The sequence below is a fragment of the Brienomyrus brachyistius genome, chromosome 14 (assembly GCF_023856365.1).
Source record: "Brienomyrus brachyistius isolate T26 chromosome 14, BBRACH_0.4, whole genome shotgun sequence".
Classification (NCBI taxonomy): domain Eukaryota; kingdom Metazoa; phylum Chordata; class Actinopteri; order Osteoglossiformes; family Mormyridae; genus Brienomyrus; species Brienomyrus brachyistius.
Genome location: NC_064546.1, coordinates 11489830 through 11512109, shown reverse-complemented (window position 1 = coordinate 11512109; position 22280 = coordinate 11489830). Strand labels below are relative to the sequence as shown.

At 42.0% G+C, this 22280-nt stretch overlaps 2 protein-coding genes across 5 annotated transcripts; one reads left to right on the top strand and one right to left on the bottom strand.

The window, feature by feature from the left end:
• The first annotated feature begins 1295 nt into the window (after positions 1 to 1295).
• adpgk2 (ADP-dependent glucokinase 2) lies at positions 1296 to 14735 on the top strand. 4 transcript variants are annotated; one of them, XM_048974547.1, is made up of 7 exons: positions 1296 to 1368; positions 3254 to 3497; positions 7787 to 7946; positions 8671 to 8861; positions 9465 to 9561; positions 9727 to 9863; positions 12754 to 14735. In XM_048974547.1, exons 2-7 carry the CDS (start codon positions 3254 to 3256, stop codon positions 13422 to 13424), a joined length of 1500 nt encoding a protein of 499 aa, XP_048830504.1. In that variant the 5' UTR covers positions 1296 to 1368; the 3' UTR covers positions 13425 to 14735. The 4 variants fall into 4 exon arrangements, with proteins under 4 accessions (XP_048830504.1, XP_048830503.1, XP_048830506.1 ...); XM_048974546.1 differs by having other exon boundaries at positions 1362 to 2709; XM_048974549.1 differs by lacking the exons at positions 1296 to 1368; positions 3254 to 3497 and adding an exon at positions 4028 to 7183 and having other exon boundaries at positions 7264 to 8861.
• A 3710-nt stretch (positions 14736 to 18445) lies between these two features.
• LOC125706949 (left-right determination factor 2-like) lies at positions 18446 to 20421 on the bottom strand. The gene is made up of 4 exons (XM_048973785.1): positions 19869 to 20421; positions 19454 to 19697; positions 19101 to 19340; positions 18446 to 18988 (listed from the first exon to the last, which is right to left on the bottom strand). The coding sequence occupies exons 1-4, from the start codon at positions 20131 to 20133 to the stop codon at positions 18664 to 18666; spliced, it is 1074 nt and encodes a 357-aa protein (XP_048829742.1). The 5' UTR covers positions 20134 to 20421; the 3' UTR covers positions 18446 to 18663.
• Between the last annotated feature and the right edge of the window lie 1859 nt (positions 20422 to 22280).

Below are 22280 nucleotides of genomic sequence, written 5' to 3'. Positions count from 1 at the left end.
ATTCACGTTAACTTGCATCAGTGCTTTTTTGTGAAGGATAGTATTTAGTTTTATTGTGTTTACAAGGCGCTTTAAATTTTCTGTCATTTACGTGTTGATTCTTCGTGATCTACGACTGAACCATCATAGGTTTGCGGGGCCTTTTAACGAGTGTACATATTTGTTGTATTTATTATATTTTAGTATACTTAAATAGCATTGTGAAATTGCAGTTTTGAGTTACACTCAAAATCACTGTAAAGGCTGTCTGGAAGATGATACTTTAAGATGTGATCAGCTCACCCTGAGATTAGTCCTATAAATGAACACTCCTTTAATGCAGGAAAACTGGGAAAAGAATTCAGTGGTTGGAGTACCTTCTTACCAAAAGGTATGTTAACCTTACAACACCGAGTTGCTTCATACTGGCCAGTTTCTGCTTCCTCATGGAAGTGGTTCACAAACTTAAAAAAATTCTACTGGACCAGATGGTTGATGAATGAGACTTATTGAAAAGTCCAGTGTACATGTAGCACTTGAACGCATGGTTAGCCTGTGGGTAGGATACGACCCTACAGGGCAGCCGATTGGTGGATGCAGCTCTTCACCCCAGTGGTTTCATTGCTGATGGAAATTGGATGTTTTATCCCGCCAGTTCAAATACCTCCTTGAACTGGCAGTTGTAACTTTCCCAGCTAATTAAGTTCCTTCAATTGTCCTGTATATTTCCATTTTAATTTTATAAGATGAAGAGGCACGATGCAAAATATTCAGTTTGTTCACAAACAGGTCTGATGCAAGGACAGCCATCCTTTTTTTATTGCTAAATGCAACGTGATTTTTAAACTAGAATTTTACTGCAGATAGACAATATCTATTTAAAGTGGAATTTGGTAACGGAGAAATGTTTTGTATAGAGAAAAAAACTAAGGCATGCACTGTAAAATTCTGCAAGTGATTTGAAGTGAAGCTTGCTTGTTTTAGTGTTTGTGGATGTGCACATCTGAAGTATTTGGTCAGGTAATTCTTACCATTCAGAGGTAATGTTAAAGTTTTTGTATAATACTTAACCTTTTTTGTTTGTTTTTTATACCTTGCTATGTTTTGTATTTTGCTATGAGAAAATTAAAAGAAAATAAGCTGACCAAATACTTAACTTATTCTTTCTCCCCCCGTAGATTTGGAGGAAAATTGATGTTCTTTTAAGAAAAACGAGACAATAAACCGGCAGAAGTGACATGAAATACCATCTTGTGTTTAGGTCTGACTTAACACTGCAGATGAAACATGTTAGATCTTATGTGGATTGTGACAACTTTTGATTTTTATCTGTCATACTTTGGGAAATGATCTCGGTGAATAGAAGTATTTTACGTCCATGTTCCCCAGGTATATTATTTTTGGTTAACTTCTAACCTCTCGATCCCTGTAAAACACTTATGGTATTTTTCATTTAAGATGAAATTCATGTTGAATGTTTTGCCATGGGATTGGGGTATCCGTAATCTACATAATCAAGTGTCCACACAAGGACAAGGAGTGAAGGGTTTAAAACTGGGTTCAACTGATTTGATGCAGTGAGGTCACGTATTGCTCAAACTGGAAATCCGAAACCTATGGAGCCATCGTGCCCTCACTACCTTGTTGATATGAATAATTCACCTTTAAGAGAGCTTGTGTAGACAGAAAATGTCCTCAAAGCATAACTGTTGAATGAAATAAGCTTAGTCCCAAGCCACAGGGTTCTTCTTGATTTTCACACGACGCGTTAACTGATCTCAAACCATCGGTGGTTAATTTTGATGTCCCACAGGGTTGCGGTTGTATGTTCCAGGCGTACAAGCACCGCCTTTTAAAGGGACAGTGTTTATTCTGAACGAACGTTATGCATGGTCGAGAGCATCCTTGCTGTGGCATAACTGAAATCTGCAGCCAAGATCTTAATTGCTATATCACAAGTTGTGGTGATCCTTAAATTATTATGCAGAAAAACTCTAAAAATGATTACCCTTAGATCTGCTTGTATTCCCTACTTTTAAGTAGCGACCCATACAGAAAAAAACTTCTTTTTTTGTATGTCTACTGCTTTGCATATATATATTTTTTTTTTTTCATGTAGGGCTCATCCATGAAGGCCTATACAAATTAGGATGTTTAAAATAAATGTATAATATAATCTAATTTTAGGGTAAATTAGATCTCAACGGTAATACAATTATTTAGTAATATGTAAAGAACATCTCGTAGGTGGTGCTTCTACATAGACTGTCTTGCATTATAAAACAAGAATGAATCAAAAATATATATTTGGCTTGTGGTCAATGTCTAAACACATATGCCAGCGAAAAAGTCTTAAGTTGCCTGTCTGTATGTAATGGACTGACAGACCCTTCGTCCTTTTAATTACCTGGCAGGATTCAACCTAAAAGATTTTACAATGAGCAACTTCTGCATCCATGGAAATGAGTAACCAGATGATCTCTGAATTCTGGTTAATCTGCTGATACCTGTTCTGCTGTTTGAAACGGAGAGGTTGACAAAGAACACAAAGATAGTACATGTCTGTTTTTAATAATTTACTTGTTTATTTTTATAGGCTACCGCCTCTCACAATACAGTGGCCCCAAGGCACTTAACCCGAATCTGTCGCCATACATTATTACCGCGTAGGAACTGAAGCGCACCGTTGCGCATGGCTTTGTGGACATGGAAAGCATTGACAGTAATACTGTAAGGTGTTAACCATCATCAAGTTAAACGGTGTAAAATTACACCTAGTTTTACCTTAAACGGGTTTTGATGAAACTGTTTAAAATCATATGTCTAGCTTGAAGAATACGGCTACACTGAGTCAATTGTAAATCCATTCTTAACGTCCATTATGACACAAAAAGTTACAATTACTTAAACGAAGTCTTACCGGCTAATTTGCACTTTAAATATCGCCAGATATAACGCAAACATGATCGTTATTCGGGTGATTGTTTCATTTTATTATCCCGCTTTTACATGCCTTTATGAAACGATGGCATAATGCACAGATTACCAGTCCGAATGACTACTTAGGACAGATTATCTCATTGATGCCGAATACCCTCGGTGTTACTGAGTCATATATGGCGTTAATGTTATTGACTGTTAAGTATATGTGAGAAGTGCGCCGGGATGTGGTTCTGAAGCGCGATGCCTTTATTACGCTGACGGCTTACGGAGGCGCTTCCGCTTTGTTGTCGCTCTCAGTCTCTCGCTGGTTCTCCCCGCTTATCACATCCAGATGGCCAGACGGCCGGTCCCCCCACCCTTCCCAACGCCGCCAATGGCCACGGAAGCAATCGGCAGTTTTTACCTAATGAAGTGCGGCACCGCGCTGTCCATTATTGTGGTCCTGCTGGCGTACTGGTACCGGACTGAGCAGGACGTGCATCTGGACGGGCGGCTGGACGCCGTGCTGTCGTCGCTGCTTCTGGCGGAGCGGAAGGTGGGCAGCGGCCGTGTCGCCAGACCCCGGGTAGCCGTAGGTGAGGTGCTCCGCCATGCGTTTCTCTTCACGCTGTTTATCAAATTTGCCTTCATGAACCATCGACATCCGCGGAGCGGACAGGGTTTCATTCCGAAGAGTTTATGCTCGTGATTCATGCAGTTTGTTTTGTAAAATTGGTAAAAAAAAAAAAAAATTTAAATAAAAAAAACCTCTGCAAAGCGAAAAGCAAGATCTCTGGATTGGATCTTATTTCTACCCTATTTGAGCCGCTTATTAATGATTGGGGAATGTTCTTGTTTATTACTACAAACCATGCAGTCAGTGAGGGAGTAATTCTTTTAATCATCTAGAAAGCCTAACTACGAAGAACTCCTTCCCCCAAAAACCTAACCCTGTCTAAAGATCTTCGTCCCTACTTACGATGTAGATACATCGTTGCACTTGCTTTTTTCTGGTCATATAATAATAATAAGAATCGCGGAATCTTATAATCTGTTCCTCGGGACGTCGGAACTGGGGGTACAGGTACCCCCCAATATTTAATTTGACTTCATTACCCCACCCCACCCCCTGAAAAAAAATCGTTCACATTTAAATTATTAAGTTGTGTCCCCTCCCCCCACCCAATATAAAACGTCTACTCCCCTGTCTGTCTGTTCCTCCAAATCCGAATTTTGTCACGTATCTTCTTTTCTATCACATTTTCCTAATACATTTTAGTTACTCCCTCGGGCGTTTTCTGACCCCGACTAAATGTTACATATCATCATTTCTTCTCGTTTTCTTCTGTTATTAGTAGCCATTGAAAAAGTGGAGACGTATTTGCTGGTGTTACATGCGTTAATAACCTTGCCCTTTAACACTACGTAGGCGAAGGAAGTGCCTAAGCAAGATTTTTATCTTTTAAAAGCCACGAAGCCCTGAAACGTCTGGATGTTTTGCCAAAAACCTGGTCACTGGAAGTTATTGAGAAGTTGTGCTTTTTTCATTTTATGTTTAACTTCAAGGTTAAAACAAAAATATTATTGATAACAATGCTGTTTGTCATTGTTCTCATTATTATTGTTGTTGTCTATTATATATTATGACATATTTTACATTTTATCTGCCCCTCATGGTCCTGATCAGGATGAAAAATGGATGGATTATTAAAACAATGAGAGGTTATTGTAGTCAACAGGATTTAATAGTTTACGAACTGGGAAATGTAGGAGGTGGAATACCATTTAATGCTTGAGAAGGGTCATTTCAAAACGTTTGATTTATACATGGAAGAGGAGATACCTTTATACAGGAGGATGCGGGGTTTAGATAAAGCTATGGGGAGCTGTCTGTCTGCAACATTGTAAATTAATGGCAATGATACGACACCAGCTAGAGAGGAGTTGTAATAGTCCGGATCTTAAATACTTTGGCATGGTGAGAACTGGTGTGTGGAAGTTCATTAAGGGTCACTCATCACTATTAGGACGTTTGACATTTAAGCAGAACAGGAGGGTTGGGGCAGGTCCATTTAATACCATTTAAACCCAACTGTGCTGTCAGACTGTTCCTTTGGACTTTTGGTTGAATTGAATGGGCCTTGCTATGATTACCTTTGGATGGGTTGGCGCCCCATCATGGGTTGTTCCCCACCTTGCGCCCATAGCCACCAGGATAGGCTCTGGATCCCTGGCAACCATGAATAGGATAAGTTGATTCAGATATTTGATGGATGGACGGACAGATGGATGGATGGATGGATAATTACATTTGATTGTTACTACCCCACCCCAAAGTCTTTCTGCCTTTTCCGCGATGACTGTCTTCTCCTGCAGTCAGAAGACTCGGAGCCTCTCAGGGTGTGATGGTGGGATTGTGTGAGAACGTTGTGATTTACGCTGCTTTGAGCTCTGTGTCTCTCAGCGGATGGGTCCCCGATGCCTTAATTAGCAAAGCGGTTCACTGGAAATGGATGGATACTATTGCTTACGATTGTATTTATCATGGAGAGATTTCGGTTTCAGAAGTGCAGTGCGAGTCACCTCTGGTGCCTGGCTCTCTGAGTGTGTAATCTATATGCTGTGATGTGTGACAAACCCTTTGAGTACCTTGTAGCTATTCGTCACACACTGTCATGCAGTGACACTTAGACCCACGCAGGCAGCTGGTAACTGATGGACTGGAAGAAGCCTCCTCAGCAAGGTTTATGCTCCCGCCGACCCAGACCTACAAGCTCTCTTTCGTTTTTCCTACAGAAAAATACTGGTTATGTTCTTATGCTCTAATATTCTGAGGCTCAGCTGGCCGATACCTTGACTTGGGCGGTTTATCTGTAGGACCTGTGATAAGTGTCTTTTCTGACAGCATCAAGAACTTCAGCACAAATCATTCAAATACATAGACACACAGACCAAAGGTTAAAAACAGCCGTTTCAGTAGGGCTCAATAATGTTTTCATCATAGAAAAAATGCACAAAGGTCATTCAAATTTGTCTACTATATCTTAATTCTACTGTGGTTATTATGGGGTCCAAAGACTAAGAATGAGTCGTGTGCAAGAATGAGTGCAATATTAAGACTTGTCATTATTGCCGAAAATGTTACAGCCTCTTCTTAGTAATTCAGGATAGCACTGATTCTTCTTGATTCAGAGGATTGTTCAATTGTTAGCATAGACCATATATAGTTATGTTAATTTAATTATCTATCCAGCCAACTGCTTTTGTTAGTCAGGGTTTCTTTGAGGAATTAAAAGCAAATAAGATGAGCATAACTAATACTCTTTCTAAGAACACTGAATATGCTGTTGCGTAGTGTAATGCTGTTACGTGAATATGCTGTTACGTAGTATAATGCTGTTACGTGAATATGCTGTTACATGTATGGATAACATTGATGATAGTTTTTCAAAAATTAGTCATTTTTTTATGTTGTAGTAATAAAATTAATATACAATGTGTATTTTAAACTTATATTACACATCATTCTCAGTGTGAAGAGGTCAGTTGCTGTTACAAAACTTATCACGAGACAAAAAATGTTTTGGCAGCTAAGCAGGGATTATCCTTGTATTAATTCACTTTCTCTGGATTGCAAATCCATGAAACGCTGCGACAGGAAATTCTCAGTGCTGCAAGTCTGACTTCGCTGTTGTGTAAATAATGTTACCAGTGCATTCTGGCATTTGTCATTACAAACTATTATGTCACTTCCCACTTAGCGGATGGAAGTGTGTTTTTGAACCGGATGAACGTTCCTGTAGTTGGATTTGTGTGAGAAATTAATATGGAGATATTTATTAGGATATTAATTGGTTGCACTGTGCAACTCACACAGGAAAGAGAGGAGCTGAGAACTACAAAAAAATGTTATAATTTTCTTAGCTTAAAAAATGCTGGTAAAATAATATATTTTGCGATTACTCTAAACCAGGGGTCCCTGACCATATTTTCCCCAGTGGGCCGAATTCCAAATTCCATTACCAACACAAAGCTGGAGGGGATTCACAATGATGAAATTAAGTGGAGGTGGAGGGGTTCATTGAATTTCGGTGTGAATGCCCTAGTTGGTGACCACTGCCCCAAACAGAACATGTTATTTAATTTAGTCTGTTCCCTAGTTCAAGAGCTGCCAAGCCGAAAATGTTATTAGTGATGATGTCAAGACTGACTGATAATGAGGATGGCATTGTGGCTAGGAAGGTATCACTGTGGCTAGGAAGGTATCACTGTGGCTGGGAAGGTATCACTGTGGCTAGGAAGGTATCACTGTGGCTGGGAAGGTATCACTGTGGCTTGGATGGTATCACTGTGGCTGGGAAGGTATCACTGTGGCTTGGATGGTATCACTGTAGCTTCTCATCTGCAGGATTGTGACACGTTCCTCTGTTTCCTTCTCCAGTCCAAAAACATCTGACACCTAGACTTGGTGTCTCCTTAGTTTACCCTGTGACGGACTGGTACCCCTGTACTGGATAATTGGCATGGAAGATTCTAACTGCAGGGGTAAAAGTCAAGTCACCTGACTTACCAGACATATAACTAGTGATAGGATCAGCCTGATTTAAGATCAAATCATCTCCATCTTGATTTGTATCCAGTGTTCTCTGTGTACCTGTCTTTCAAATGCTGTTTTAAATGTTTTAAAAAATTGACCAATGGAGAAACAAGAATATCTGTGCAGTAGCGATGTTCTCATTCACTTGTGACACTGTGTGTTTATCACAAATTAATATTTATGCATGGCTGCCATTCAAGTTGGACTCTCATACAAACTATCCAGTCAATGAAGTGGGTCTGTGAGTCATTGGGAGCTTATCTGCGTGGCTCTCGGTTGCCGTTTCAGGTTTCGGGGGCTGTGTGGACATCGTCGTGGATGGCGTCTCGCTGCTGGACAAGGCCGGGGTCCTGCCCAGTGACCAGCCGCTCCACCACGACTTCATCGAGAACGGCGAGCAGCTGGCCCAGAGCTTTGCTTATTTCTTCCCCCCCGGGGCAGCGAGCGAGTGAGTGCGCTCCAGTGTGGCACAGCTCATGCACGCCTTGTAGAATCGCTTATAATTTCTATATTTGTGCCCTCAGGGGTGATCGTAGGATTTTTCTGTGGCGGAGGCCCTAAAAGGAGCCATTCAGTGGGGCCAACAAGTAGAAAGACACCATTAACGTCCCAAGAACATTGATGCTAAATTTTGAAAAGCATTTAAAAATATTTGTTGAAAGTCTTTTTCAGATGACAAAAATTTTCTCTCTCCGTCCCTGCAAATTATAGGTTTGTTAAACCCTCAGAAAGGATACAGCGTTTACAGAGGCAGCTGGGTTTGGCAGCAGAATTAGCAAAAATACAATGTGAAGTTTGAGTAAAGTGTAGGTTTCTTCTTTGACATGTCGCGTCTCGTGAATGTAAAGCACCATGGTACAGTGTGCACGCTTAAGCCATCGTTCAGCTCTCACCATTAGAGTTATAGATAGTCTCCCATTCTTGCTTCCCTAAGCTGACCATACTGGGGTTAATTCAAACCTAAGCCAGGTTTACTTGGGAACAACAATGACTTATTATGTTTCTGCACCACATGTCCAAAAGCTTTGTTTGGCTTTGTATTTTATTGTTTTCAGATGCTCCATGGAAGGATTTCATTTCCTTGTAATATTTAAGGAAGGAGAGGTTATAATAAAGCATCGCTTTCATAAAACCCGGTCCTGCTTCAGGCAGTCGTTGTGTCCCATTTCCAGGAGATTTGTAGTGAACAGCACCCTCTTCAGCAAGCTGGTGGAGGCTTCCCGGGGGGTGCCTGGTCACCGCTGGTCAGTGGGTGGCAACGCACTGGTAATGGCTGGCCGGATGGCGGCGGAGGGCTGCGACGTGCTTCTGGGGGTGAGCGGTAACCGTGACCTCGCCGATGTCCTTTCTGGGCACGTCACCGGTGAGTTGTTCTACCTTCACGGCTCGAGTAGGTGGCAAGAAATCAGTACATATCAATACCTTTAGCAAGGAAGTATTCTAGCAAGGAGTGAGTCACAGACTGGTCACTGTTCCTATGTTAATATCTTTTATAATTTGCATAGATGTGCTTTTCACATTGCATTTGCATGTTGTGCATACAAATCAGTGTATGCTTAAGCTATATTAAATGTACTCACCATGTTTTTTGTGTTAATACAAAGACAGTTAAAGAAATAAGAGCAGCATTATGTATGTACACCACTGATAGGATGCTTGCTGTGTATCTGTCTGGATCATTATTTGAAGGAATAATAATTAAAAAGGTAATTGTTATAATTTGAATGATATTTGTGGAAATTATGCCTTTATTCTTTGTGGTGCTTTAACAGTGTTTTTGTATAGTTTACACAGGTACATATTTCTTTACTAACTACCTTATTTTATGCAAATGGAACATTCATCGGTGGACCATCATCAATCACATCGCGGTTTCATCATTGGTTAAGCCCCCATAATGCACTGCTGGGGACTCACTCCATTCCATCGCTTTTTTCCACCCCACACCTCATCTTTCACCTCACAGTGGCAGGAAACACAGTAGAGGAGCCTGACATCCACCTCGTCTTGGAGTATCCCTCAGGGGCCAAGTGGGGCCGTTATACATCCAGGCGGGCAAACAGGTCGGTGTGCCTTCCTGCCCTGGCTGCGCTGACGTTTCCTCAGCCCATCTGCAGATGCGGTCCATGCTTCATCAAGACGTGGAGTGGCTGCGCTCCATGCGAGCGGTTATACCACTACCCCCCACAAGAGCGGCGCTCACGTGACATATGCCTTTAATCCCACAGATACATCATCCATAGTGACAAGCACAACCCGTACCTGGCATCAATGGGGCACTTCGAGCAGCAGCTTCGGGGTTTCCAGTCAGACCTGCTGATTATTGGCGGCTTGCAGATGATGGACAGCTTTCCCTTTAAGGAAGGTGAGTGTGCTGAAGTTCATTCACGTGTGATTACGTCCTTTTGATTCCGTCAGGGTGGTTATGTGGATTAATGTTGCCCTCGGCATGTGATCGTATGCACCCTGTGATAGACCTGCATCCCGTCCACGGCGTTCTTTACCCTGAGTCCTGACCTTTTTTGGACGATAGGCAGCTATGCAAGATTGGTAGGTGGTAGTGTCTTCCCAGGTATTTCGCCATCTGTGAGCTGTCATATAAACCCCTGATTGAGTAAACGGATGTTTTCTGGATTGATCCCTAGATTCTAGATCTATAAATGTTTGTTCGCCTGTGCCCCCACACTCGAATGCAAATGACCTCCCAAGCAACATGGATGTTTTCAGTTTTCCTGAAGCTGCACAGGGAAGCTGTGTAATACGACCCTCTATTCTGTGTTCGCTTCTCTGCCCCAGTAGATGAAAACTTGCACTCAGCCTGACAGACCAGGATGTCACCAATTCATGTAACTGAGTTGGCATAAATATTTTTTTCTAGCTGTAAGATGGAAACACTACAGCACACATGTATGTGTATTCTGTGCAAAATATATAGTATCTGTTTTTATCATCCTTCACCAATACAAAATATGTGTTTGCTGGGTGGGATGGTGACTTCCAGGTTTAGGGCTTCGAAAGCTGCCGCACCTCAGACTGGCAGCCTGTCCACGGTGATATTATACCCTGTGGTGTAGTAATAACTGAGCACCGGTGGGTCCTGACCCAAAAGTGAGTCACAGGACCATTTTCAGGGAATTGTGGCCACCCCCCCCCAGCACCCTGGGTCAGCAAGTCCATTTACTGTCACATTTGGTTCAAAATTTTCAATTTGGGTCACGATTTAATGACCAATGAAAAACAATCATGAACCACCCCTCTACACGCACACACATACACACAACCAGTCAAATGTTTTTCACACCACAGGATTTTACCAGTTTTCCATGTATTTCACGAAATGCAGATCTGTGAAATTCTTTTTAAGCATTGGAAAGTTCAGTGAACAGCTATAAATGAAAGTCAAAGAGTATTTTAGTACGTAACAGTGCATGTGTCTGACATCACATTAACTGGCTGTGTGGTGATGGCATAATCCAATTCTAGGCTGTCCTTTTAACTTTACATACACTAGTTAACTGTTTCGTCCCATAAAACAGCAGTATTTAATGTCCCTGGTAGAAAGAATGTCTCATTTTCTCTGCTGTTATAACTGCTAGAGGAGGTTACTTTTGATGAATCAAAGATATGACATTTTAATTAAAGGTACTCGTATATGTATTTATAATATATACTGCATATATGTGTGCGTCATAAACACATTATTGTAGTACTATATATATATATCAACAGAAATGTAAGATAAAACCTTATTAATCTAAATGGAATGTTTGTTTAAAATGAAGTAAAAAAAAAAAAAAAAACTAAGCAACAGAACTGAAATTGAAAAATAAGGGCACAGGTAAGGTAGCGTCTGCAAGCTCCCTGTGAACGGCACTCGGAGTGTGCAGCGATGTCCAAGCGGGCAGCACGTACCGGGGTCAGGGCGCGACTCTGCCGCATCCCGCTGCCCTCAGGCTGTGGCGACAGTGGCTGTTTCAGCTGAATCTGCTTTCCCAGCTGCCCCGGAGTCTGTTTCCATGGCTGCAGCTCTGATGAGCAGCTCGGCTGTATTCGGCAGTGAGCTCGAGATTTAATCCCGCGTACCGACGGCACCATCCAGCAAAGCCTGGAATGCAGTAATGGGCCCACCGCCACCTTAGCCAGGAAAAGCTCGCTAACGACCATAGTTCTGCATGTTTTGACACGTTTCACAAGCGCATTAAATATTTATAGCTGCTTTTGGGGCGGTTCTAAGTTTGAGTATTAAAAATATCCACCCAATTTCCATGCTATATTATCCATCTTGGGATTCCACTGAGCCTGAAACCTAAACCGGAAAAACAGGGCCCTGGATGGAATTATTTAAAAATATGTAAAGTTAAAAAAAAGCATAGCATCATGCTATTGTGTGTCCAAGATAGATACCACATCTATGTATTTTCTATAGACCACACGGCAGTCCCTACCAAGGAAAACCCTCATAGACCACGTGCCAGTCCCTACCAAGGAAAACCCTCATAGACCACGCGCCAGTCCCTACCAAGGAAAACCCTCATAGACCACACGCCAGTCCCTACCAAGGAAAACCCTCATAGACCACGCGCCAGTCCCTACCAAGGGAAACCCTCCTAGACCACACGCCAGTCCCTACTAAGGGAAACCCTCATAGACTACACGCCAGTCCCTACCAAGGGAAACCCTCCTAGACCACACGCCAGTCCCTACCAAGGGAAACCCTCCTAGACCACACGCCAGTCCCTACCAAGGGAAACCCTCATAGACCACACGGCAGTTCCTACCAAGGAAAACCCTCATAGACCACACGCCAGTTCCTACCAAGGGAAACCCTCATAGACCACACGCCAGTCCCTACCAGTTCATGATCTGTCATCGGCAGGATCAAATGTCCATTGAGCCTTTAACCTCCCAAAATCCTCCTGGAGCGCTAGATAAATAGCTCACCCTGCACTCAGACCCTGAGCTTTGCTCTCAACCGTATAAAGGGAGAGACTAGAGGATATGTGAAAAAAATCATTCCGGCGTATCTGTATTCATACAAATAGCAAATTTAGTGTCATTTCAGTGTTATCCACTAAAATGATGCTGCTTCATTTCAGTTAGAATGTGCAATATTTGGCATAGCATCAAACTAGCAGGGGAAAAGAAGCAAGCCATGATGCATCCATGAGTTGAGTTTTCATGTAATGCATCTCGATAATTTCAACAAATCCGATACATCTCGGCTCGCCCACTCACGCCCGGCCCGATCCCCGCAGGTGAGCGAGAGGCCCTTCTCAGACGCCTGTCCCAGCTGCTGTCCTCCACATCCCCGGACACGAGCGTGCATTTCGAAATGGCCAGCTTCGTGGACGGGCTCCTCCTGGTAGAGCTGATGGAGCGGGTTGTCACCCACGCCGACTCCCTGGGCATGAACGAGCAAGAGCTGCCTAACCTCTTGAGCCACCTGAGGGACGGCAATGTCACCGTGCTGTCGGACTCCAGCCCCCGCGTGGCCACCGTCCTGGACCAGATGCGCGAGTTGTACTGGCTGGTAAACGAGCGACGTGGGAAAAATCCCAGCAGCCGGTCGCTGACTCGGCTGCACGTGCACACGCTGGCCTTTCAGGCCATCATCGTGACTCGCGGCTCCCAGTGGAAGAACACCATGTCGGCCACAGCCAAGGCCTCGCTCACCGCCAACCGGCACGTGTGCGGCTCAGCGGACATCAACCCCAGCAAGGCCAAGCTCATCCTGGACGAGTCCTTCTCCGTCAGCCGGAGGCAGGGCAGCCAGCGCATCCCGCTCCAGGAGACGCGGCCTGTGTCCTGTTGGCACGAGGACGACTACGAGCTGTGCGTGGCCCCCGTTCTGGTGTGCACGGAGGTCCACCAGACCGCTGGGGGGGGGGACAACATCTCAGCTGCCGGCCTGGTGCTACAGATCTGACGTGCCGGAGCGTTGGCGGGTCAGAGATCCACTCAGGAGGTCTCAAGGCAGAACTTCGAACGTCAAGAGAGCAAAGAACAAAGAATCTTCCCATCTGATGTGAAGGCATTATTTTCTTGTGAGTTTTTAGTCGTGCAATATATGAAATGTGATGAGTCCTGAGTACTCACCAGTTCATTTTAATTTCTTTCTCATAACTGGTCAGTTTCCTCCATTATCATGTCTGACTTAATACTTTTCCAGTGTCTTTTCAGTGACCTTGACTTTTTTTCACTCAGGCAACATGTGACATGTATTTACTCACAGGCTCTTCGAAATCAGCATTAGCCAGATGCGTAGCAACAGTGTTCTCTATGGGAAGAAAACTGGAAAGGATCTTTCTAGCATCAGCTTATTCCATGACTATTTTTCGCATTTCTTATGGTTACTTTTTCTTTAGTTGCTGTGTTTTAGATGCAGCCGTACAGCTGAAATCATGACAAATCAAGTCAAAGAGCATTTGTTGTTTTGTTGGCGGTATCTAGTGCATTGACTAAAATTTCAACATACAGCTGTAAGTTTCTCTAAAGAAGCATTTAAGGATATTTATGTGTATTAGGAGTAACAGCAGCACGAACAAGTAATGTGGATTAAAACTTGACTTCCTGGATTTTAGAGCTTCTGATCTTGAAATGGATACATTTAATATTTTTTTTAATCATGTTGAATGTGTCACCTCACACAGTCATGAGTTTGAAATTATGCAGTGGCTATTCCATCCAGGAACCCTCACAGTGGGGCGAAGAGTTCTGCTTTACTGGCATTATTCACAGTATGACACAATATGGAGTCAAGATGGCCTCATAGCGCAGTGACCTCATAGCGCAGTGACCTCATAGAGAAACCAATGATTCCAGCAAATGGAAATGGATACCAGAGTGACAGTGTTTGTGGAATAGTGGCTTAGGGCAGAGGAGTGTAGCCGTATTGCTAACGGAGAATTCTCATCTTTTCACCTCCATGGGTTTCCCACCTCTGGCACACGTGTGGGTGATGTGTCGCTCAGGGATTAATAGCTTTTCCTTTGTCTGGCAGTGTACAGCCCAGAAATCACAAAGGTTTCTGTCCTGGGAACGGGTCGATGCATCTCCATCTCCTAAAATTAACATCTTCATGGATAATAATGATGGATGATGCAGCTAATTAACTGTTTACAAATGGTCAGTCTTTGAAGGTGCTGCTTCAGCTCTGGAAACAGCTCAGTACTCTGAAGGTGAAGTGAATGTTCACATAATGCCTTGTGCCTGCAGGAATAAAGAGATGCACATTCCACTTCTTTGGGTATTTGCATTGTTATTTTCTACTAAAGAATGAAGAAGAACTGGACAGATTAACGAAAGTGTAGAGATGTTTCCGATGATAACAATAAAACAATTCACAGTTTGTATATGCACAGTTTCGGAAACCTTTGATCAGTGATACGTTCTTAAATCGAGCTTGTGTCAGAATATTGACATGTCTGCTTTGGTTACAGAAAACAACCAAATTTCATATCGACCAATATTCGGTCATTGACATCACCTGCTAAACTCTGGTAGCTGCATTAAGTAACAGCAGGAACAATGAAACCGAAACAAAAATGAAAGTTTCTCTATGAAGTTCTTACGGAGAACTTACTCTACAGTGACCAAGTTGAGGGAGGCGTAAAAGACAATTTCCCCACAGGGATTAATAAAGTTGTTGTTGTTATTGTTATTGTTATTATTATTATTATTATTATTATTATTATTGAAAAACGTCTGTCAGTACCTGGAGCAGCCAATAGAGGGAGACATGGCGCGACTTCAGTATACAGAAATATCTGAAGTGTCTCCGAAGAATCAATACCCGAATCTGATTTATTTTTTTTTTTGAAAATCTATGAAATACAAACAAAAATTGTAATCTTTTATAGATTGGTCATTTAATTTTCCAACATAATGTATTTACACAGAGGTACAGACCATATCCTGGAATTCAGTGTCAAAGCTGGCCCCATGACAATGGGATTAACTGCTTTTTAACATGAAGGCGAGCTCACTATTGTTAGTGCTCTTCTAGGATTGCAGTGCATCCCAGTAGAATCAATACGAACAAGAGTTGAGCCACTTGTTTATAGAAAAATGCGATTTATGTGAGTTGTTTCATTTGAAACGTGTCATTTCTCTAATCGTAATTTTACTACCACCTGCTGGAAGTAAACAGCAATGTTAGCGTTATGCACTATCCATCTCATTTCATAAATACATATTCAGTACACTGAACCCACACCCGATCCCAGACAGCTTAAGCACAAGGCAGAGGATGGAATGTCAATCTGCCAAATTTCTAAGTAAATATCCATCCATCCATCCATTTTCCGTACCAGTTTAGCCAATGCGGTTGGCGCCCTGGATGTCCCCAGATCCTACATACTAGAGGTCCATGGCGGATCTTACCTAGTGTCTTGTATTTCTGTCGAACGTCTATAGTACCGCTCTTCAGCTTTACACAGACACCATTTCCACCGTTTTCGCAGTCTTTAATGCGGAATCAGTATATATAATGTTATTTGTCTACAGCCATACATGTAATCCATCTTCAGTACTACTTTTGTAGGTCAAGGTCAGAGTGAGCCTGGAACCTATCCTGGTAAGCGCGGGCACAGGGCAGGGGACACCCCGGACATAATGTGAGTCAATCACATGGCAGGCTTTCAGCCCATCCATCTTCCAACCATTTATCCAGTACACGGTCATAGGGGGTGGGGGGCGGGGCTATCTCAGGCAGTATAGTACACAAGGCCAATTATTACTAATGATTTGAGTCTTCAAACATACACATATTCAAAAGAAAATAACAGGTAATACTACATGCAAACAACATGATTTTTTTTTATTGTTATGATTTTCAAATAAAAATCAATTTAGATAAAAATCAATTTATTCTAATTTGTGACGACACCCGCAAAGAACACCAATAATGTGATTTACTTTTGATTTTGACAAGCAGAGATAATACAGCTGAGTTCGCTGATAAAGAGGCTCCGTCGACTGCAAAAGCTGGGAGATGCTGTTTGTGATGCACTGCCGCATTGGAATGTGGGGTTCGAATCGAAGAAATCGAGAATTATCATTTGCTGTACCAGCTGATGTGTTTAACGCTTGATGCTCTGGACTGTCCAGACACCCTCTCACGTGCCATTCTTATTTGTCCATAGTAGGCCATGGGGGTGTGTAAAGAGGGGGTCAGCATACCGCTGTCTGCACCCTTGGTGGCAAAAGCTGCATCCCCCTGCTAGCTAACATACAGCTACAGGGGGCTAATGCGGCATGGGACGTCCAGGAACAAACTATTTTAAAAGGGGGTAAGCGTTTTTTTTTATTATTATTAGTTATGTATATGGATAAAAAAGAAACAAACTCCCTGCTAACTTTATTTGGAAGGCAATTATATTTCGTATGACTGCAAAATTATTCCGTACCTTTTAAATATATATTTACTAGGAGCATTTGTTGTTGAAATGGACCCTCTGTCTAGCAGTGTGGTACAGTCTTTCGTGATTTATTTACTGCTTCCTTACTGGCGCAATACGCATTCAAAGTCACTCTGTGACAAACATGCAATACCAACAAACTACAGCAAGCCATGTTTATAATGCATGGTTGGAAAAAAATATTTGTATTTCTGCCTGCGTCTATTTACACAGGGCCTCGTTTGGAGATAAGAGTGAAGTTTAATGAGTATTTTACTACCTCTAACAGACAGTTCAGGTCTTGTTTGCTTGTGCTGGGCTGTCAGCATGTGTTACACACGCTCACTGACTTAGGGTGAGTGGTAGTACAGGATTTTGGCATAATATAATGTGGTATAATATCAAATGGCAAAGAAACCTTCGACCGCGACACTATCCATTTTCACTGTTGCATGCCAAGAAAGACAGTGAATTAATCACATTCGTTTACATTTTTTATGTACCATACGGTTTTATCCAAAGCGACTCAAGTGACGCAAATATAAAATCACAGCAAAGGCAAAGTCAACTAGGAATACGTGCGGCTTGGCTGAGCACGTCTACAATGAACATACATATAGTCTCTTCTTAACATAAATATTACGATTATGAATACGACGATCGATTGATGGTGAAGGTAACCTGAGGTACATGACGGTAAGAAATATCGCATACCCACTAATGGGTTTTGCGTAATATTTAACATGCCTTCTCTTAAGAACATTTAATTAATTATTGCGTATAATCAATAATACATTAATTAAAAGTAAAGATAAAAACTTGAAACAATGCGGCCCGTGTACGATAATATAATTCGTTTTCCTTCTGACAATAATCTTTTGATCTTATATAAAATGCTATTCATAGCCTATGACGTTTCTTTCTTTTGCTGATAATTGAGTGTGCGGTTAATTTGAAGCTTATGAACTCTTAATAGCACTGAAGTGCGATCATTGTGCTAACTGGGGCAGCTCGCGACGCGCGCGTGTTTGCACAGTTCAGCGCATTAGCACCAGTGTGTATTTGCAGCCTTCTATGGCATTTGTTCCATTTCTGTTGTCGGGATCTGACAATGGCGCATTAATCGCTTCCCTTTCATGGTTTGTGGATTGGAAGTCTGACTCTGCCTGCGAAGCACCAATTAAGCAAAGGTCTACGATGCCCTGCCAGACACAAAGGCGCGTATTTCTTTCCCATGATAAAGATCCGTTTTAGAGAGAACTTTTTGGGCTAATATATATATAACTATCCTGCAAACGAATTCATTCGCTTTTTTTGGCACTCTAAATTACAAGGAAACACACAACTGAACTTTTTTCCCCTTTAAATATGCCTATTTTAGTGAAACGACAAAGTGGCAAGAAATATATGTTGTGATATTATTAAAATGAGTTTCATGGAAAAAAAGAATTACACTGACAGGTATTTGAATATGTACATTAATTTATTTGCTTTACGAAAATACATTATATATCAATACACAAATCAAAATATAGAATCTAGTGTTCATTCTGACGCTCATCGACTTGTCTAATCAAGACAGTAAAAATGGAAAATATAGTCTACCGTTATAAATTGCATTTTATACGTAAGTGCTGCTAAATCAAGTGATATGTGGAGAAACGGTGCATCTTCAGTGTATACAAAAGGAATATAACTCATTAACACTTAAATATGAAAGTACTATGTTTCCCTTCCGCCTTACAGAATGGAAAAGAGAAAAACTGATCAAACAACAGAAATGTTGTCCATCGTACACCCGCACTTCTCGACTATCATGTTAGGAAACTCGGCAACTTCGATCTCCGTGTAGTCGCCCTTCTTCACCAGGTACATCATGGGCAGCGGCGCGCTCTCCGCCACTGCGCAGCTCCGCTCCCCGTATCCGAAATGGCGCTTCGGCTGCTTGCAGCCTCCGGCGCACCTGAACGCTTGGTAACCGGCGGGCTCGATGATCCAGTATTGAGTCCAGGTCAGCTCTCGGAAGTTGATGAAGTATTCCTCCCGACAGCAAACGCTGTGCGCTCTGCTGGCGTCGCAATCGCCGCCAGAGCTGCGGACAAATGCGTTGGTTAATTGGAGGCCATTCGTATTTCTAACCAGCACGATGCTTTATTGGATAAGCAACACATTTTTATTAGGCAGGCTTAGAAGCTTCCACGTACCCGAATTCCTCAAGGTTCAGTGTGTAAAGGACGAGCTCCGGTTTTCCCAGGGTCTTGTCCGTTGGGTCCTGGGTGGTGAAGTGCACCGACTTGGCCAGTTCGGCAGCGTAGCTGCCCGGTCTCTCGCCTTCGATCCACACTTCCAGATGCAGGGGGGCTTTTCGCTGCGTTTTTGACCAGTAATGAACCGCCTGTGTCACGTCAAAGCTTTTCCAGCCAGTTTCGTGGATGGGGACCAACCTGGAGACACACACTCCTATTAATTAATTACTTCCCCAAACATGTCATCATTTTCATATTACAGTATCCAAAACGTATCATTTAAAACTATATAATTATAACAGTTTAAATACCTTGAATCCACAAGAGATGTTCTGTTGGATCCATTTTCCAGGACCTCCAACCAGTAGATGCTGACTCGCGCATTATTAACCGGTCGGTGGTTCTTTTTTTCGGGAATAGACAGTTTGCGAGGTGCCTTCTTAAACAGCTTTAGTTCAGCCATTGTGACCTCGCTGTTCTCGGGAATCCTGGCTTCCATGTCAAAGACGAGCCTCTGCCGAGTGGCGTCTGAGTACATCACCTCCCCCGATATGTCTGAAACGGGTAAAACCAATGAAGTGGGCTATAAAGGATACTGATATGTAAGATGCATGCATGCAACGAATGCAGTGCATTTAGGCCTATACAACAAATGATTGTCACAACAGACGGAAGTGAAATGACATATTTGCATCCTACTTTTATACAAACAAATACAATATTTACCTGCATTTCCAGAGATACCCCTGAGAATGCCAGCCAAACTAGGCAGAGATCGGCGCCGCCGCTTGTTGTGCAGTTTCAGCATGGACAGGTACTTGTTCTTGATGTGCGCCGGGATGACAAGGTTCTCCAGGTCCCGCTTGTGGATGCTAGGAAGCTCCTTCAGTCCAAGCTTCTCCAGTACGGCTCCTTTAAGATCATCGAGACTATAGGTGTAAGCGAGAGAAATGAGCGTGGCGAAGAAAACGCACGTGGTAAAATAACCCATTTCTGGGAAAACGATGGTTCTGAGCTTGTAGCGGAAAATAATTTCTTGTTAGAGTGATGTGTCCGTTACCCACTGGCAGATGGACAGCACTGAGCTCGGAGGGTCCTTATATACCATCAGCGCCGCAAGCCTTCGCACATGCGACAAGGGCGGGGTCAGACATCAGAAGGAGACGGACTTCAAAGTCGCGTCCTCCTTCAGAGACTCATGAGAGACTGTTACTGCACATCAGTCCCTTTCTTAAAGGAAATATGGCATCTTTCCATGGAAGGTAAACATACGTTCTAAGCTTTTTCATCACTTTTTCAGTGGTACTTAAAAAAAAAAAAAAAAAAAACCATGAGAACTTCAAATTATAAGACTCGTAAACAGAAGACACAAGAAGTTTTAATAACACTTAATTACTAATCCATTTATATTACATCAGGGAGAAGTTAAAAGTGTTTCAGTCACTGAAGTGTCTTTTAAGTCAGGACTGTTTTCACAATGCTTTGCATTCAGTGTTAATATCAGCAATTCACAGTTCACATAATTAAAAATTTGGGTTAAGAATGCTTTGAATATTTGTATTTATTTTTTGTATTTGACCAGAAAGACTTTTTAAATATCTTTTGCTGGATGGATGTGCTGTGAGTGCCACAGCATCTAACACATGCACTTAGACTGTCATATACAATACATTCAAGAACAATATAGCATTAATATGTGTGTAGTGGGTCTGTTCGTATTTGTCTGCTCCTGCAAAAACAAATGACAATGACTAACAATATTGCATATGTTTGCATCTTTATATGTAAAATATTAATTTACCTTCTTTTTTTTAAACTTAAATCGTTTTACCTTAATGGTATTTAGTCTCCCTTTGGATCTCCTTCAATTTTCTTATAACATTTAAGGTATAATATGTATGTCTGTATGCTAATACTGTGTACTGGCTGTTGTACAGTCAGACCACAGTGGGTTTTACAGGTCAGAATAGGGTTACGGTTAGGGTGCAGCCGGTGCACCTGAGGGTCAGGGGGCTTGACACGGTGCCCCTCCCATTTGTCATCGATGTTTAATTTTCACATGATGTTGTGAAGCCACGCTACCCTGGTCAGTGTCTGACAGCGTGGGTATAAACCTTCCCAGGATGGGTCCTCGTTCGTCTGACTGTCGCTACATAGCGGCTGTCCAGGGCTGCATGTTGTGTATTCCATAATTAGCTAGCCAAGGATCAGCCCCCCCCAACCTTTCACCCCTAGAGGATGAAATTATTAAGCAAACACACAATAAATCCAAGATTGTGTTGAGGATGTGGATTGGGGGGCCTCTTCACAAGCTGGTGATTATCTGTTTCAGTTGCAGGATTTGCTGTGGCCTTTTTGTCAGACAAACACTAGGCAAGAAGCCGTCGGTTTCGAAATTGCTCCTGTCTGTATTTGTGTATTGGGATTACAAGTTACCCCAAGATGTCAGACAGAAGAAACACAGGAAGCTGATGACTGACCAACATGAGTCAGACATCTAACCAAATATGTCCTCCGAGATGCTGGTAATTATATTAATGCATTTTATTAAGAGAATCCAACATTTCTATAATAGAAACACATTTTGTCATTGATAGAGAGAAATTACAAGTACCATTTAAATTATTTTTTAATGAAGATGCATTTCAATTACATTTAGCAAAGTTCAGGAACTGAAATGTAGAACCTAGCATTTTGTGTGGTCTGGACAATGTGAATTAGAAGCAAGCGAATTCCCATCACAGGTCTACATGCACATTTTTGTGACAGGATGTTGCAGGTTTATAGACAGATATCAGAACATAGATTCACAAATGAGAACAATGGAATGATTAGCAGACACTGCTCTACCAAAAAGTGAACTAAAGATTTTACATTCCGACTTCCATTTTTTCCATGTTGGACATATTTCCACTTTTGTTTATTCAAACATTTTAGTTATATTTTAGTAATACAATCTCTCTAGCAGTTTTTTTAAAATATATGTTTTAATTATTTATTTAAAAATAATTACCCTTAAATAGAGTATTTTAAAAACAGCAGTGAAATTAATTTACCTCTCCTTATGTCCCATACTAAATAGATAAATCATGGTAAATTTGTATTATTTTTAGATTTGTTTTTAGGTTTTTAACCATG

Bases quoted from the DNA above. Each gene is read 5' to 3' on its own strand.
- LOC125706949 (XM_048973785.1), bottom strand. From the start codon at position 20,133: ATGGGTTATTTTACCACGTGCGTTTTCTTCGCCACGCTCATTTCTCTC. The intron at 19,698-19,868 runs GTAAATATTGTA...TACCCGTTTCAG, and splicing joins GGGTATCTCTGGAAATGCAG to ACATATCGGGGGAGGTGATG. The intron at 19,341-19,453 runs GTATTTAAACTG...GTGTGTCTCCAG, and splicing joins ACATCTCTTGTGGATTCAAG to GTTGGTCCCCATCCACGAAA.
- adpgk2 (XM_048974546.1), top strand. From the start codon at position 2,686: ATGGAAAGCATTGACAGTAATACT. The intron at 8,862-9,464 runs GTGAGTTGTTCT...TTCACCTCACAG, and splicing joins CCTTTCTGGGCACGTCACCG to TGGCAGGAAACACAGTAGAG. The intron at 9,864-12,753 runs GTGAGTGTGCTG...CGATCCCCGCAG, and splicing joins CAGCTTTCCCTTTAAGGAAG to GTGAGCGAGAGGCCCTTCTC.